Source organism: Papio anubis, chromosome 2 (genome assembly GCF_008728515.1).
Source record: "Papio anubis isolate 15944 chromosome 2, Panubis1.0, whole genome shotgun sequence".
Classification (NCBI taxonomy): Eukaryota; Metazoa; Chordata; class Mammalia; order Primates; family Cercopithecidae; genus Papio; species Papio anubis.
Window position 1 is genome coordinate 83174873 of NC_044977.1, and position 18823 is coordinate 83193695.

General features: G+C 43.6%; 1 protein-coding gene across 4 annotated transcripts in view; it reads left to right on the forward strand.

The window, feature by feature from the left end:
* Positions 1-18391, forward strand: part of IL17RD (interleukin 17 receptor D) — an 81728-nt gene extending 63337 nt beyond the window's left edge. For all 4 annotated transcript variants that reach the window (XM_031663274.1, XM_031663273.1, XM_031663275.1 and 1 more), the window contains 8 exons: positions 2158-2202; positions 2304-2455; positions 4027-4092; positions 5321-5375; positions 5877-5987; positions 7106-7290; positions 9916-10858; positions 11922-18391. In XM_031663274.1, the coding sequence (XP_031519134.1) occupies positions 2158-2202; positions 2304-2455; positions 4027-4092; positions 5321-5375; positions 5877-5987; positions 7106-7290; positions 9916-10858; positions 11922-12034 (1670 nt within the window). In that variant the 3' untranslated portion in view covers positions 12035-18391. The remainder of the gene's footprint in view (positions 1-2157; positions 2203-2303; positions 2456-4026; positions 4093-5320; positions 5376-5876; positions 5988-7105; positions 7291-9915; positions 10859-11921) is intronic.
* Positions 18392-18823: the final 432 nt, after the last annotated feature.

Genomic DNA, 18823 nt, shown 5'->3' on the forward strand with positions numbered 1-18823 from the left:
CTCGGGAGGCTGAGACAGGAGAATTGCTTGAACCCGGGAGGTGGAGGTTGCATTGAGCTGAGATCAAGCCACTGCACTCCAGCCTGGGCGAAAGAGCAAAACTCCGTCTTAAAAAAAAAAAAAAGCCAGACATGTATCAAAACGATTGGATTAAAGAAAAATAGGCCTGGCTCAGTGGTTCATGCCTATAATCCTGAGGCAGGAGGACTGCTTGAGCCTAGGAGTTTGAGGCCAGCCTGGGCAACATAGCAAGACCCCATTTCTAGTTAAAAAAGACAGCTGGCCTGGCACAGTGACTCACACCTGTAATCCCTGCACTTTGGGAGGCCGAGGCAGGCACATCACAAAGTCAGGAGTTCGAGACCAACCTGGTCAACGTGGTCCCCATCTCTCCTAAAAATACCAAAATTAGCCGGGTGTGGTGGCATGTGACTGTAATCCCAGCTACTCAAGAGGCTGAGGCAGGAGAATCGCTTGAACCGGGGAGGCAGAGGTTGCAGTGAGCTGAGATCATGCTAGTGCACTCCAGCCTGGGCCACAGAGCAAGACTCCATCTCAAAAAAAAAAAAAAAAACCAGAAATAAAAAGTGTAAGTTGATTTTGTGGTAAAGGGTAGGAGCATGAAATGAGTCCATTTTTTACCTGTTATCAGGAGGGAGGCCTGTCATTTTCAGGACTAGATTAAGAAAATTATTTTCTAGAAAGTTCTGTTTATTTAATGTCTATGTGCCAGGCCCTGTTCTAAATGCATTCCAAATGTTAACTCCAAATACCCTCTGTGACAACCCTACAAAGAATTTAATCGTACCATCCCCACTTATTAGATGTCGAATCCTACACAGAGAAGGTGACGGGCTTGCCGGGAGTTGGATTTGAACCCCAGAAGTCTGACTCTGGAATCCATGCTCTGAACTCAACCACCCACTGTGCTAGGTCTGCTCACCTTTTGTTCTGTACAGGTTATCTCTTTAATCTTCCTGAGTTGCTGCTTTCAAACTTTGGTGACTGGTCACCCTGCAACAGGCAGCAGCTCCTTCTTGCCTTCCTGATCAGTCTTTGTCATTCAAGCCTTGGATGGTCAGTCCTGTCCAACATCCCCTCCTGTGAGGTCTGGTTGCAGCCCTCATCCATTGTGATGTTTCTGTTCACAACTCCAGCCTACATCAGTGTTTCCCTCTGCAGAATTCTTATTATGGTTGTTTTCTATGCAGCAAAATTATTTTAACAATTGGTCTCATAATTCTTAAAATGAAATTCCATAGGGCAAAGACCATGTGTATTCACATAATCTCTGGATGACTTGCACATAATAACCAGATAGAAGATTCAAAGAATGTGTTTATGAAAGCCTCACCTAAATCAAAATTAGTATAATTTAAGATGAATTTTTCCCATTGGCATAGAATCAATATGTCTATTTGGGGGTAAGGTGGGTGCAGGGGGTATGTTCCTGGAATGCAAACATTTGTCACCATTTCAGTGCACTGTGGTCTTTGATGCTGCCTTTGGTTTTATTGGCATTATACGGAGACTCTCCCTGCGTTAGCAAGCAGCATGGCATAGTGGACTAGCTGTTTGGCCTCTCTCCTTGTGTTTTTATTGCGTTTAGATTCTGTTTCAAAGCTATTGGCTTTGGTACCTGGTTTTCAGTGCTGACACTACTACTTATATGCCTGCATGTCATTTCAGGAAACCATCAAGAGCATCTTAAATAGAATACTAGTGAAGGTTAAAATAATCCTGCAGCAGTTACCAAGACCACTCCAAAGTTCTCTTGTGTCTAAACATCTCCACAGTGGGGTAGGGGCCGGCATCATTTCTGTTTACAGCTGAAACAGAGCCTCAATGTGACTGTGGCACCCTTGGCCACCATCCTTGAAATTATGTCATGCCCAACAAGCTTTTAAAATCTGGGTGACTTTACACTGTTAACATTTATGTGGCATAAAGTGAACTGCATTAATATGTTTATATTGTACCATTTAAATGTTTGTAAGATACAAATGCACAGTAGTGAAAATCCTCATTGAATTGATATATTTTATACCTTTTCTAGCATTACCTGGCACAGTATCTTTATATTTCATTGGGTTGTTGGGAAAGGAAAATGTCAAACTGTCCTAAAACTAAAAACATGTATCTTTATTCTCTTAATAGCCTGTGACCTGTTGTTACAGCCGGACAACTTGGCTTGTAAACCCTGTAAGTAACAGTGTTCTTATCTATCAAGTCTCAAAGTGTTGCCACTATGATGGTGTTGGGGTAGCCTCTGGTTGCTCACTCTGGGTCCTACCTCCTCCCAGTCTGGAAGCCTCGGAACCTGAACATCAGCCAGCATGGCTCGGACATGCAGGTGTCCTTCGACCACGCACCGCACAACTTCGGCTTCCGTTTCTTCTATCTTCACTACAAGCTCAAGCATGAAGGACCTTTCAAGCGAAAGACCTGTAAGCAGGTGAGCTGCTGGGTGTACATAAAGTAACACTGCGAGTTTCAAAGCGACTCCTGGGCCACTGGAATTGGGTTGCTCAATGTGAGCATTAGGCTTTGTTGGCTGTCAGTGGTTGGTAGATACTTGGGAATGTAATCACTGGGCATGTCTCAGGGCCATCTTGCCACTGTCCTTCACTCCCTAGTTATCTGTAACCCAGCTGTCCTGGTTGTGATACAGCAGCCTGATAACAGTATTGCCAAGGAATAAACAAGAAGTATTTCTCATTTGTCCATATATATATGTGTGTGTGTATGTATATACATATATATATATTTATATATAAATATATATATAAAAATATATAAAATATATATAAATATATATAATATATAAATATATATAAAATATATAAAAATATATTTTAAAAATATATAAAAATATATATATATAAATATATATATATAAGTCTTGCTCTGTCACCCAGGCTGGAGTGCAGTGGTGTGATCTCGGTTCACTGCAACCTCTGCCTCCTGGGTTCAAATGATTCTCCTGCCTCATCCTCTGGAGTAGCTGGGATTATAGGCACATGCTACCATGCCCAGCTAATTTTTTTATTTTTAGTAGAGACAGGGTTTCACCATGTTGCCCAGGCTGGTCTTAGACTCCTGACCTCAAGTGATCTACCCACCTTGGCCTCAAAAGTGCTGAGATTACGGGCCCGAGCCACCACGCCTGGCCTGTCCTTTTATGTTTTAAACATTCATCATGTGCTCTCTGTGTGGCAGGCCCTGAGCTTTATGCTCCTTGAATCCATACCGCTCTATGAAACAGAGGCTACTGTCATCCCCATTTTACAGATGGGAAAGCTGAGGCTCAGGGAAGTCACCTGGCTTGCTCAAGGCCGCATAGCTAGTAAATGGAAAAACCAGATCTAGGAGCCAAGCCACTGATAACTCAGTGGCTACTGATTTTACAAACAGGCCAAGGTTAAATAGAAACTGAGTAACCCAGCCCTTAAACTGGGAGTGGTCAGAAGAGTGGAAACCGTTTCGGATGTTCACAGGACTGTCTGATCGCCCACTGTGGATACCAAGAAAGTTTTTGGTTGTGGTGGCAAAGCCCAGTACCTCCTTAGACATGCTCCTATATATGTCAGGTTCTGTCATAGTTTGCTCTCCTTGCTGGCTCTCATCTCTATCAAGGTCTTTGACCTCCTGCCCATGTTAAAATTATGGCAAATAAAATATGTATAAACACAAACTGGTAATTTATTTCCTCACCTTTTTGTTAAGTAAAGGTTGTTCAAACTAGTTTCTTTGTCTTCAAATCAAATATTCCTGCTCAGGGTGCCACCAGCTAAGCATAGACTATGGCAAGGGTCCTGGGCTGTCCTGGGCCTTTTATCAAAGGGAAGTTCAGATAACATGTGGCAGATAAACACAGTTACTTTTTGATCTAATCACATTTTCTGAAAACTGTGGTTGAGACTGATGGACTGATGGCAAGTCTCCTTCAACTCTGGGCTAGAAGAGGTGTCCTGATGACCTTTGTCCAAAAAGTGAGTTTTTAAAGTGTTCTTTGGTCTGTTGCAGGAGCAAAATACAGAGACGACCAGCTGCCTCCTTCAAAATGTTTCTCCAGGGGATTATATAATTGAGGTATGCATAACACAAGATAGCCCTATTAATGCTATAGAATGAACCCAGTTCATATAGAATTCCAACTGTTTACAACACTAAAATTTCAAGCCATTGAAGGTGTGCACAGTTATATTTTTATATGGTTCTTAACATGCTTTTAGAAAAAGTTTATATATAATTGATCTTTGATCTCTTCATTAAATATTTCAAATAAATATTTTTATGTAATCATATGGTCCATATATAACCATGGTTTAAAATCTCTAGTATTCCTTAATACTACAAAGATATATTTTCAAGATTTTAGCTTAAAGTTTTTTTTAGTATGAAAATAGCAAAATAAGTTATGCCCATTACTTTTGCCTACACTTCTCTTAAGTTTCTGTTGCTATTCTTCTATGTAAGTATAAATGAATTCTAAACACCACTTCAAAGAACATGTAAATGTAATGTTTCGGGGAAACCCCATCTCTTGTAAAAATATAAAAATTAGCTGGGCGTGGTGGCGGGCGCCTGTAATCCCAGCTACTCGGGAGGCTGAGGCAGGAGAATCACTTGAAACTGGAAGGTGGAGGTTGCAGTGAGCTCAGATCGCGCCACTGCACTCCAGCCTGGGTGAAAGAGCGAAACTCCGTCTCAAAAAAAAAAAAAGTAATGTTTCATTTCCTTTTTAAGATTACCTTTCCTGTATCAAATTGGTACTACAAATAATAAGAGTATGAGGAAAATAGAAAAGGAAATTAACAATTTGTCCATAGTGCCACCATTCAAAGACAACCAACATGTCTTAACATTTTGGTAGAAACACCTAGTTCTTGCATTCCTTGGAATCAGTGTGTGGTTTTAGACTGACACACCTTCTTAAAGCATTAATGGAGGCCCAGTAAAATCAGTGGAAGGATGCCAGCTTAATTGAACATTATTAGAATGTGGGACTCACCAGCTGACTTCTTCAATTAATACACAGCCTTTTGATTAATAAAAGAAAACATGATGAAGCTTAGAGTTTCGAGTTGGTAAAGCAGAGATGAACGTGAGTACACATGATGCCTAGTCTCAGCCTGGCAGATGATTACAGGCTCCAGAAGCTCTCTTTTCTAAAACTCAGCCATTCTCCACTACTTGCTTCCCACCCCTTCCCGCACTGCCCACTGATGGAAAAAATGAATGAAATTACCATTTTTTTCCACTTACCTGGTATATATCACTTAAAAAAAAAAATAATGCAGCATCCCCTGTTTTGCAGCTGATGGATGACACTAACACAACAAGAAAAGTGATGCATTATGCCTTAAAGCCAGGTAGGTGTTTTTTCGTTTGAAATTTCCGCCCTAGACTAATATAGACCAAGGTATTTGATACTCTGTCTACTTCATGATTTACAGAAACAAAACAAAATTCGGCTCCTCTCTCTTAAATGATGTTCCATCAAATCTGACTTTCCTTCCACTCTAATGTGGGTACCTGGGAGATTAAAGCCAATTTGGTGTGTATAGCTGGGACTAGATAAATAGTCAATTGTCCTCTGAAGAAAAGTGGTAGGAGGGGAGGTTTCCTTAGGCAAAATTCTCACTCAAAGGTATTTTATGTCCCAGCCTGACTCTTAACTGTTGAATTGTTCTTTGCAACTCTTTAAAAATGAACCTTTGAATCCTTTTATAATCACCAAACCACACTAGAGAAAGGTGGTTGCATGGTCCTAGAACCTGTTATGTGGCTTATGTTTAAAAAGAAAGAAAGTTGTTTCTCTTTGAACCTTTACACTGCTTAAGTTTAAAAACTTTCCCTTTGAAATTTTCCAGTGCACTCCCCGTGGGCTGGGCCCATCAGAGCTGTGGCTATCACAGTGCCACTGGTGGTCATATCAGCATTCGCGACGCTCTTCACTGTGATGTGCCGCAAGAAGCAACAAGGTATCTCTTCGTGTGCTGTGTCTCCCCACAACAAGGGGCAGACCAGGGGTTGCTGCCAACAGAAAGGGAGACTGGGAGTACCTGGGTCCTCCAGGATGGCTCTTGGGAACCCTCATAGCTCCTATTCAGTTCCCAGAATTAAAATATTTGGCTTTTAATCTCAGGAGCCACTAAAAAAACAGGTATCATTATATATCTATTTCTTGAGACAGGGTCTCGCTCTGTTGCCCAGGCTACAGTGCAGTGACACAGTCATAGCTCACTGCAGGCTCGACCTCCCAGGCTTAAGCCATCCTCCCACTTCAGCCCCCTGAGGTAGCTGGGGACTACAGGCATGCACCACCATGCCTGGCTAATTAAAAAAACATTTTTTTTTTGTAGTCATGGGGTCTCACTATGTTGCCTAGGTTGGTCTAACTCCTAAGCTCAAGCATTCCTCCTGCCTCAGCCTCCCAAAGTGCTGGGATTACAGGCATGAGCCACGGCCTCTGGCCCATAATTCTGTTTTCAACCATAGGATAGTAAATTCAGGGACATAAAGGAAGCTTGAAGTATAAGTAAGGATATAGGTAGGGCTTGCTCATTTACAAAAGTCACCATGAGACAACCTTCTGAGGTGTTGTAAATGATCCATAGCTTGGTCTAGGTGAGGGTTACACAGTTGTATACTTCCATAAAAATTCACTGAGATGTACACTTAAGATTTAGGTACTTTACTTTTGTAAATTATACCTCAATAAAAACTCTTTTAAGAAAATATCAGCTCTGCCCGTGCTTAATTGGTCTAATAGGTGCACTTGGCTGTAAGAGCCAGTTCTGGGCACTCTGCTAACTAGGGTGGCGCTCTGCTAACCAGGATGACCCCTGCAACATTTCTTAGTTTATCCAAGGTCAGTTTCAGGTGAAGAACAATTTTTGACCATTCGCTGCTCCACTGCGGAAATCAACTGTCCCATTCCAAGTGATGACCTGAGGGGGCTGATGGAGTTGGGGACTGGGACTACTCTAGGTAGACGTGTCAATTGTTCTTTCTTGAAGATAGCACTGGGTTTCAATTCTTAGGGAATAGAACAAAGCATTGCTTGCAGGTATCAACCCTATCTTCTTTTCCAATTTAGAAAACATATATTCACATTTAGATGAAGAGAGCTCTGAGTCTTCCACATACACTGCAGCACTCCCGAGAGAGAGGCTCCGGCCGCGGCCAAAGGTCTTTCTCTGCTATTCCAGTAAAGATGGCCAGAATCACATGAATGTCGTCCAGTGTTTCGCCTACTTCCTCCAGGACTTCTGTGGCTGTGAGGTGCGGAATCTAAAGTTCCTTCTCCTACCCTGGCCAGGACACTTGCCCCGTACTCTCTCCCCACTGCCTTCTCCTCTCCTCTGGGCCTCCTGTGGTGACACTTGCCCTTGAGTAGTGCCACAGCTTTCAAACTGGGGATAGTCTTGCATTCTTTCTTCAGTCTGTCTTACCCATCACCAGCACTAAATATTTCATAATACTTAGTTCTAATTCTGACAAACTTATGCTCTAGAGCTTTGGGTGGCACTCACCTGGCAGGAAGTTTTGTAAGCATTAAGAAGACCAGTAGCTTCCATGGAAACATGCAATTGGAGTTGAAGGGTGTCACTCATCCTAGTGAGCATGGTCAGGACAGAAGCCCCACTTGGAGGATCAAAGAGAGAGTGGCAAGTAAAGCAGTGAGTTCGCACAGTTGTTTGGAGTTCTGCTGAGAAGGGGAATGAGGGATGAGGCTGCCATTAGAGGGGATCTTGAGGTCCAGGGAGAAGTGATAAACAAATGGCTCTGTGAAGCTGTTTGACCATTGACTGGTGGAATCATAGACGGGGAGAAACTGGTGATGCAGGAGAGGGCACTGGCCAGAGAGAACAGGGAGGTAGGAAGGGAGCACTCCCAGAAAGCAATATTGTGTCAAGTACTGAAATGATCTGCTCTGCTTTCTTAGCTGTTCTCTTGAGTTATTAATATGTTATTAATATCCTTTTCTATAATGTCAGAATGTACATTTTTAGAGTGAAGTCTGAAACTCTCATGGAAGGCATATCCTGTTTCTTGCAAATGCAAGAACTGTACAATAATTGTGTGATTGGAAGTTGTTTTTGCTTTGAAACTGCCCTTTTCAGAATCTCTCCATGTGGTGAGGCTGCCCCCTAGTGTCAGCATAACATACTACGCTAGCCTAGTTTCCCTCTGCATGAAAGCGGTGAGGTTGGTGGATCAGCACGTGCTGAAAATAACTGCACTCTAGCCAATGGCACAGTTTTCAGATACCACAGGCAACCAAGTTTGCTCTACTTCACAAGTATTTAGCCTCTGGGGAAAACGCTCTTCCAGTTATTAGTGTAATAGTTACTGTAGAAAATTTGGAACTAGAAAAGGATGATAAATAAAACATTGTCTGGTATCCCAACCTGATTAAAGAAAATCTGAGAAAGAGGAACTCACATTTCATGTGTGGTTTATTTCCTTCCAGTCTTTTTCCATATAGGTGAACTCACGCATACAGTTTTGCCTTTGGGGCTGATTGAAATGATTTTTTTGCAGTCTCTTAATAATTTTTTACACTATTAGTAGTTATATATAAACTGCAATTTTAAATAGCTACATGACCCTCCATACTGATGTGCCATAACTGAATTAGTACAAATATTAAACATCTCAGTGGTTCAATATTGTCCCATTTGTGATGATTTCCCAAGAAAGATGCCTGGAAATGGAATTGCTGGGTCAAAGATAGGAACATTTAAAAAATGCTTGGTGTATACTCCCACTGAGCTTTTAGCATGTGTAATGTTATCAAGAATTAAGGAAAGTAGAAGATAATTCAGGGTTATTTTCAGCAAGTGGATGGATGTTGGAGTTTTTTCCCCATTGGTAACATCTTGGAGCAGAAGAGGAGAACAAAGTCATTTCAGAATGCCCTTCCCTGTAAGATAGTGTGGCTGCTGTATTTGGTCACAGCCATTGGGAATTAATATCTGAACTACAGAAGGAAAGACATCAACACAATCGCCAAGAGATGTTTTCAGCAGAATTAGGTGAAAGTGGTCTGAGAAGGTGAAGTCCTCTGAGGAGCCACACATGTCTGATTTTCTCTGTTTTGTCAGCCACCCCCACAATCTCCCTACTAGACCCCCTTGGGGGTAAAGCCTTGCCAATTACCAGCCTTGTAGAGATGTAGCTTTGTAGACCTGTGTGAAGTCATGGAGGAAGGTGCTAGTCAGTCCTGAGTGAGTTATTCAGAATGACCATGTTAATGCAGTTCACTAACCTCCTCTCCAGCCATGGACAAACTAGTAAAGAGCATGCGTACGCCTGAGGCTATGAGAGTGTCGAGATAGGTCCCTTTGTCAGACACTGTCTGGATGTGAGTCACCTATAATTGGGGGTGACTGGCATCCAGGCCTGAGCCCCATCTCCCAGTTCACTTTGGAGCCACTCATCCACATCTTCCTCTCAGAGCCTGCCAGCCTTCTCTCCAGGATCTGCCCCTCCAATCCAGGTACCTCACTCACCAGATAACCAACCTCAGTTTCTCTGTCCTGTGCTCTTTACCACCTGTTTCTTCCTTGAGGATGCCCTATGTAGGGTGTGACTTCAGCAAGGTGCCAAAAGCGCTGTGCTTCTGTCCCCTCACTTGTAGGGCAGGAGTGGTAATGACGCCGTGTGATATGAAAATGGATGGATGGCAAGTTTTTGCAGAGGGACTAGCATATGACCATCACCCATGGAACTTTACCTATTCCTTGGTATGGTGTAACCTGGAGCCTGCACATAGCTGTGCTCATAAGGGTTAAGGGGCAGATGAGATGGCCTCCTTCTGACATTTCCCTTCCTGTAACTCACTTCCCGAGCCTCTTCCAGAGCCTTCTGTATGGGTGACACGGTGCCTTGTTCTCTTTCCAGGTGGCTCTGGACCTGTGGGAAGACTTCAGCCTCTGTAGAGAAGGGCAGAGAGAATGGGTCATCCAGAAGATCCACGAGTCCCAGTTCATCATTGTGGTTTGTTCCAAAGGTATGAAGTACTTTGTGGACAAGAAGAACTACAAACACAAAGGAGGTGGCCGAGGCTCGGGGAAAGGAGAACTCTTCCTGGTGGCGGTGTCAGCCATTGCCGAAAAGCTCCGCCAGGCCAAGCAGAGTTCGTCCGCGGCGCTCAGCAAGTTCATCGCCGTCTACTTTGATTATTCCTGCGAGGGAGACGTTCCCGGTGTCCTAGACCTGAGTACCAAGTATAAACTCATGGACAATCTTCCCCAGCTCTGTTCCCACCTGCACTCCCGAGACCACGGCCTCCAGGAGCCGGGGCAGCACGCGCGACAGGGCAGCAGAAGGAACTACTTCCGGAGCAAGTCAGGCAGGTCCCTGTACGTCGCCATTTGCAACATGCACCAGTTTATCGACGAGGAGCCCGACTGGTTCGAAAAGCAGTTCGTTCCCTTCCATGCTCCTCCACTGCGCTACCGGGAGCCAGTCTTGGAGAAATTTGATTCGGGCTTGGTTTTAAATGATGTCATGTGCAAACCAGGGCCCGAGAGCGATTTCTGCCTAAAGGTAGAGGCGGCCGTTCTTGGGGCAACTGGACCAGCCGACTCCCAGCACGAGAGTCAGCACGGGGGCCTGGACCAAGACGCGGAGGCCCGGCCTGCCCTTGATGGTAGCGCCGCTCTGCAGCCCCTGCTGCACACGGTGAAAACCGGCAGCCCCTCGGACATGCCGCGGGACTCAGGCATCTATGACTCGTCTGTGCCCTCATCTGAGCTGTCTCTGCCACTGATGGAAGGACTCTCGACAGACCAGACAGAAACATCTTCCCTGACGGAGAGCGTGTCCTCCTCTTCAGGCCTGGGTAAGGTGACTTTGGGGCCGGGTTCTAACAGCACACAGCCTTTGGCCATGCTTCTGAAATAGTCAAAGCGTTTTTCCAGCTTTGGTGCCAACGTATTGGGCAGTGAAACCTGATGAGAACACAGCTCGTTTGGTAGTCTTGATTTATACCAGGTGATGGGAATACTCACATGTTTGAGTTGCAGAAATACTAATGCTAAATTATGGTGAGCTGCCCAGACCCTGCAAGGGGTGTTGTGCCACATATAGTATATGCACCGTATCACTTTTCTAAACTTCAAAAACATCAGACATGAAAACACATTGGGCCCCGAGGGTCTTGGATAACAGTTTGTGGACGCGTGTCTTTTTTAGACCTATAGTGTTCACCGCCCCCCATTGTCTTTAAAGCTACATTCATTGAGTCTGGGATTCATGGGTACAGTATTATTTCTATCTTAGCTCAGCACAGGGTCCCAGGTATGAGGGCTGTCTAGGAAGGCCTACTTCCCCAGGGAGCATCAGCTAGATGCCATCTCAGGCTGTGCCTTACTATGTCTGTAACTAGTTGGGGTCATGCATACAAACCCTTGACTTTTTTTTTTTTGAGATGGGGTCTCACCCTGTTGCCCAGTCTGCAATGGCACGATCTCAGCTCACTGCAACCTCTGCCTCCTGGGTTCAAGCAATTCTTCTGCCCAGCCTCCCAAGTAGCTGGGATTTCAGGTACACCACCATGCCCAGCTAATTTTTTGTATCTTTAGTAGAGATGGGGTTTCACCATGTTGGCCAGGCTGGTCTCGAACTCCTGACCTCAAGTGATCCCTCAACCTCGGCCTTCCAAAGTGCTGGGATTACAGGCGTGAGCCACTGCGCTCAGCCCAAACCCTTTACTTTTACGAAATATCTCTTCCTTCCTCAGCTAAGTTAGGAGGACTAGCCCCATCTTGAGCTGGTTGGGATTCTTACCTCATTAATGCAGAGCCATAGTCCAAACCCAGATCCAGCCATATTCTGGCATGAGCACCCGCCCAGCCCAGTGAAATGCGATGATAGTGTGACTCTGTACTCTCTTCTCTCCTTAGGTGAAGAGGAACCTCCTGCCCTTCCTTCCAAGCTCCTCTCTTCTGGAGCGTGCAAAGCAGATCTTGGTTGCCGCAGCTACACTGATGAACTCCACGCGGTCGCCCCTTTGTAACAAAATGAAAGAGTCTAAGCATTGCCACTTTAGCTGCTGCCTCCCTCTGATTCCCCAGCTCATCTCCCTGGTTGCATGGCCCACTTGGAGCTGAGGTCTCATACAAGGATATTTGGAGTGAAATGCTGGCCAGTTCTCCCTTGCTCCAACCCTTCACCAGATATCTGGCAAACTCTCCAATTTTCTAAAATGATATGGAGCTCTGAAAGGCATGTCCATAAGGTCTGACAACAGCTTGCCATATTTGGTTAGTCCTTGGATCAGAGCCTGTTGTGGGAGGTAGGGAAGAAATATGTAAAGAAAAAAAAGGAAGATACCTTCACTGGTCATTTAGACTTCACTGAGCTCTGCAAACTTTGCCTGTTTGCTATTGGCTACCTTGATTTGAAATGCTTTGTGAAAAAAGGCACTTTTAACATCATAGCCACAGAAATCAAGTGCCAGTCTATCTGGAATCCATGTTGTATTGCAGATAATGTTCTCATTTATTTTTGATGTAGAATTTACATTGCCATGGGTGTTAAATATAAGCTTTGAGTCAAAAGTCAAGAAAGTGACTGAATATACGGTCACCTTTTATGAAATGAGTCTCTGTGTTACTGGGAAGCATGACTGATTGAGGTGAAGCTCACAGGGCCAGGCTGACCTTCTTGACCATTCCATCTGAGATAGGTTGGTCAATGTGCAGAAGGCCCCAGGACCTCAGCACACACAGCCTCCTCTTGGTCTGAGTAGACATCATGCGGAGGCCAGATCTGCCTGCTGTTTCCATGGGTTACATTTACTGTGCTGTATCTCAGATGTTGGTATCTGGAAGTTTATTCTTAAGAGACTGCTACCCAGCTGGTCTGTATTATTGGAAGTTGCAGTTCGTGCTTTGGTTGGCCTTCTGGTCTAAAGCTGTGTCCTGAATATTAGGGATCAGAATTCACTGAAATACAGCAGTGTGTGGAGGTGATGGCCAGTTAATCTGCTGAACTGGTTTTGACTAATGACAAACCTCTTTTTAAGAAGGTAGAATGGAGGGGATAGTCACAAAAGTAAATGTTCCATTTTTATGAATGACTTTATTCTACAGAGTTCTGTTTCTAAAGAAAAAACAATTGTTCACATTCCATCTGATGATTAGCACGTGTGTAATGAATGCTGTCTTGGTCTTCCCTGTGGAAACCCTTCTCCCCGTGCCTTTGAGCAGGTGTGGACATCTCTCACTGCCTTTCACATGGGTGCTGTTAGATTTTGGCACCCCATTTTCTCAGCATTCAGCCCAGGGACTGTGGTTTTAAGTTCTTCGTCAGATAAGACCAGCATGAAGGGGTATGTTGAGAAATATCCTGAGGCAGAGTGGGAGGTGGGATGGGGCAGGACTTTCCCTTCTAAGCACATGCATGGCAGGTGGGGAAAGGGGGACTGGCACCCCTGCTGGAAAGAAAAGGTTTGTGTATATTTCTGATGCAAATGTCATACTCACTGCTCTGTAAAGGCAGCTGGCAGCTTTTTGGGAGAAGAACGTGCTAGTCTGTTCTCTGGCATCAAGTTTCCTGCAGCTGCTCCAAGGGAGAGACAGTGAGCTGCAAGACTGTCTCCCCATAAAAACAGGCAACTCAGAGAAGAGTCATTTCATGTTGTTCCTATGGAATCTGGAATGAGTGCAGAGCTCCTACCACACATGACTGCCCCGCCATTTCATCCTAGGCATACATTCTGTGAAGGAGATTGGTTAGTCCAAACTTGCTAACATATGAAAATTCACTTGGAACATTATGAGAGATTTCTTATTGAGGTCAAGAGATGTTTCCTGTCCCAGAGGAACCATTAGGAGTCGCTTTTAGGATATTCAGCTTTGCTCATGAAATAAGGCATCTCTGGGAAAGTGGCCCCAGGGAGAGAATGGAGGATTGGGAGGAGAAGCATTAACTGGGCTCCAAGGGTGTGTGGGCAGAGAGCTAGCCACGTGAACTCACTCCTTATGGAAATGGAAGGGAAAAAGAGAGTGCTAGTCGAAAAATCAGGGGATGTTTTAGTTTGGATTTAGGGTTTTGATACTTACGTTGAAATACTAATGTTTCTGATCAACAAAATCAAACTCTTAATATACCAAGTAATGAAACGACAGTGTGATTGCCTCAGAATAAATTGAGAAGTCCAACTTCCTAGTTTTGTTTCATTAGTTTCACTTTTTCTGCTCTCCCCATTATGCTAGAAATGGGAATCCTTGCCCTGCAGATTAAGGCAAAACATCTGTTTTAAGCAAAGCTGCATTTTTTGACTCAGAAATTGTCCCAGACGGTGGATATAAGATGAAATTCAGAAAAACGTTCTGCCAAGTCACAGGCTTTTAGATATTATGGAAACAAGAAATGGAAAAAGGGATGATCTCCATGAGAGGCCTTGATCCTGAGAGTAAAAGGCTTTTGTGGGTAGGTTAGACAGTGTCCTTTAGAAAAGAGATCAGGGGTAAGTCCAGGGTTCCAGGAAAACCAAGAAGCCTGCAGGTGGCTGAAGGTAGAGTGCTAGTTGTTCATCTTAACTTACCAATGCACTATAGAAAGGACTTAGCATCTGATGTCGTCAGCTTTGCCAGGAGAGTGATCAAGGAGGTTAAAGCTCAGGTAAAGGTGTGCCTTCTCAGAGACTGGTTACAAGCAGCAGAGACCACCTCAGCAGAGACCACCTCAACAGACTCAGCCCAGCCATACAGGGTGCAGAAGCTCCTCCAGAGGGCTGTCTTGGGCCTTTGAGGCAATTGATCTCCAGAAAGAATCAGAAGTCATTCCAGTCCAGGCCCAGGTATTCAAATGGTGACCCAGCCAGATAATAGTATCTTGAGCCAAAAATGAGATCAGGCCATAAAGTTAGAAGACAGAGTTTTTGATTGACATGTTAGGAATAACTGAAGACAGTCTCAGATCAGAAGTTCAATAAAATGTCTTTAGCAGTGGTGACATCATTGGAATCAGCGTGTAGTAAGTCATGGATATTTAAGTTCGTATTTGTTTGTCAGCGTTCAGTCTTATAACTTCATAGCCACAAGTATCTTTTTTAAAATACCAACTGTTAGTCTCAGGTCTCCTGACTTAAGTGCAAATAAACAGGAGACTATCCTTCAAAAAATGTGGGGTTACATGATTTTCAGAGCCTTTTTTTCAGAGTTGAGCATCTTTTCTTTCAAAAGAAATAAAGGGCGAGAGGACCAATTTTATTCCTGGAGGAAAAATGACACACCCTCCTCCCAAAAGAAAACTCTCTGGCCCCCCAACTTCAACACTAATTTGGCTCCCTGAAGAATAGAGAAAATATTCTTTCTGTCTTTATTGAAGAGAAGTGGACAATGCCAATGTGAAGGTTACTAGTCTTTTATTTTCTGTTGGTGAAGACTACTACTGCTCTTATTTAGCAGATCTTATACCTTCAGTGGTCACCAGTATAGCATGTGAGGTATAAGGAAAACAGCGGTGTGATGATAAATGGTAATTAATGTACTTTGTCTGTGTCAGAGAGCAATAGGGAATGGTGGGGACTGAGGCAAAACTGAAGCGCCCCTGTTCCACCCACAGGGGGCAATTTTCCAGTCGACTGTGGCCATGAAGTATTTCCTGATCTTCCCATTTTTCAAGAAAAGCTGACAGTCTGGATTTTTATATGAAAAATTCTGATTTTAAAAAATATTGACAACTAAGTTAAAATTCAAGTGAATTTAGACCCAGCAGAAGACATGGATGGACCTGATTTGGTCCACTGAATACCAGTTTGTTAACCTCTGCTTTATAAGATTTGAAGGAAAGGCATTCATGGTAATTACAGATGGTGTCACCAGAAAATGCTCTTGCTAAATGCAGCCAGTAGTTAGATTGCTTCTTTCTCCAGCCTCTCCCGCAAAGAAATTTGATGTGATTTTGAATGCACTGGACATGTCTTGATTGCATCTTTGCATTTCATGGTGTCTTAAAAGAAAGGCAAGCCAGTTGTTAATTTCAAAATCAGATTTATGCTCTCTCAATTTAAAAAATGCTGGGAACAATTTCATTTAAACTTCACAACCTAAAGGGCTTTGTTTATAGTTTTAGCTCTTGGCATAATAATTTTTTTTAGATGGTGTGCAGTTCTGAGCATAGGCCAAGACATGATTAGGAAAGCAGGCAATTTTAGAAAGTAAGGCAAGGAACCTCCTAGCATCCATTAGAGCCAGGTATTTGCATTATCTTCCATTTTGAGTGATCTGTGAATTGACTCTGTTTTGGAGGTGTGAAACAGTATACAGAGAAAAGCTTTTCCTGATATTGAGATACCAGTTAGGAGTCCAAATGGAGTGTTGGGTCATCCTTGCCATATCACCTCCTTTCCAGGATCAGGGTGAAAATAGACAAAAGGAAATCTGACTGCAAGCCAGTGGCTTTGATTCTAGTTTCAGGGTTTAGGGACTAGGAGAAAGTTTAGATTATCTAGCATGTTCTTCCCCTGGTGTCAGACAGGGCTGTGCCTGAATTATTCCAGACATACGGCTGTAGATGGTATTCTTTATTTTACAAGAAGGAGATTCTGTAACCTACCCTGCTGATCAGATAGTTCTTTGTATGTCTTATAGAAATTCAAGCCGGCTTCCTTTTGTTCAGCATGTAGTGGAGAAAGAACAGCTGGTCACCTTCCATGTATTCGAAAACCACAGTGAAGTCATCCCCCTGGTGTTTTTATTTCAGTGATAAATAATTCCACCCACTTAAACCATTCTTCATGGCTCTTGTTTTCCAGGGGCCTAATAATTTTCACTGCTATAATGTTTCTCAGCTTCACACTTAGTTTAGTTGCCCAAACAGAATGTTGGTGCCTTACTCACATTGGTGCCTTGTGAAGACCAGGCTCAGGGTGGGGATTATGGGGGAAATTCTTGCACACCCAGCTCCTCTTACCACTTAAAAATATAATGGCACTTTTACAAAACGATATATTGCCTATATTCATGGAGAAGTATTTAACTACCACATTTTTTCCCCTGATGATAGTCATCTATCATAACTTGTGTTTGTTTTCCTCCTGAGATCAAACACTTGGTGCTTATTTCTGATGTATACTATGTTGAGACCAGCTCTTACCTTCTGAGTGGCAGCTACCCCTCCCTCCCAATTTTAGATCCTATTTTTACACATCTCTGTAGACATCACCTTTATTTCATGACTCACAATATTAAATAGTGCAGACTTCCGTTTAACCACTGGTGAGGTAACAGCAGTAGTTGCTAAGCACCACCTTCCCATTGCTGTTTGAGGGCTAATTTGCAAAGACATTTGAGTCCCCCAGTGAAGATGTCTGGGGAAGTTTGGCCAGTTGTCTTCCCTCTTGCCCTTTCGTTCTTCTTTAAAATTCAGCTCAGACCACAGACACCTCCAGAATCTTGTTTATGTTCTGCTCTCAACTGACCAAGCACTGTGTTTTGCACAATCAGAAGTCTCACGAAAGCAAACAGTTATGACTGCGTATCTGATATTTATATCCTATAAAATTTCAGGAAGATTCAGGGGCAATCTTCTATTTGTACATGATGTAGACAAAATTAGCTGCTCCAATTGTTAGACAAAAACTTGCCATTGGATTACACTAATGTGCTCATCTGTTGTTTTAAAAGTTTCGTATCAGGCGGGGCACGGTGGCTTACGCCTGTAATCCCAGCACTTTGGGAGACCAAAGTGGGCTGATCACCTGAGGGCCAGAGTTCAAGACCAGCCTGACCAACATGGTGAAACCCCGTCTCTACCAAAAATACAAAATTAGTCAGGCGTGGTTGTGGGCGCCTGTAATCCCAGCTACTCGGGAGGCTGAGGCAGGAGAATCGCTTGCATCTGGGAGGCAGAGGTTGCGGTGAGCTGAGATCGCGCCATTGCACTCCAGCCTGGGCAGCAAGAGCAAAACTCTATCTCAACAACAACAACAAAAAGTTTGGTATGTTTCTCTCAACAAAAAAGCATGGTGAATCCAGACCGCAGCAAAAGCTTTTGTGAAAACCAAATGTGTTCATCTAGATAGTAAGTAACTCCTATTTTTACTGTTAGTTTTTTAAAAGATAATTTTTCCCTGTGGAAACTCCCTGTTACTACATCCTAGGGGAGAAAGCCTGTGGAATATGGTGGTTATTGATGACGTTGCCTTTGTTTCATCTTTGAGTTTGTCGTTTGTGGGATCTAGTGGGATAATGAGCACTGACAGAACTCTTAACAGCGTGCTGTATTTTTTACATTGAAAATGTTAATGACTTATTTGATTTGTACATAACTCTGTAAATAGGTGATAGTAGATCACAGCTGACATTTACAAAATGTTTTTGTACCTTAGAATTTCTGCATTAAATAAAATGTTTTGTTTTAAGGTTGTAGTGGTTCATTTTTCATCTTTCTTGTTTCCTGACTGGCTGGGGTTCCCAGCCCAGTTTTCGGAGGGCTCTGCCTCACGACAAGGAGGCCAGGGGTGGCCGGTCTTCCTTGCCCTTTAGAGAACAGGACCGTGCTGCCCTAGACCTTCAGCTCGGCTCCACAGGCAATCAGTCGCCCATTACCCCATGTGGCAACAGGCCTCCCTGCTGCAACAGGGTTACTTATATCAGAAAGAAATTTGACTTCTCAGAACAAATGGACTTTCTTTTCAGAAATTTGAAAAAAGGCACTGAGATTTGGGGGCTGCACACAAACGTTTTTTGTCACTCAGAAAAAAAGATGCCTGCTCAGTCTTCCATGGACATTCTCCCCTCCTGTGACCCCCATGCTCTGTGAGTTAACTTCTTGGTGTCCATCACCTTCAGGG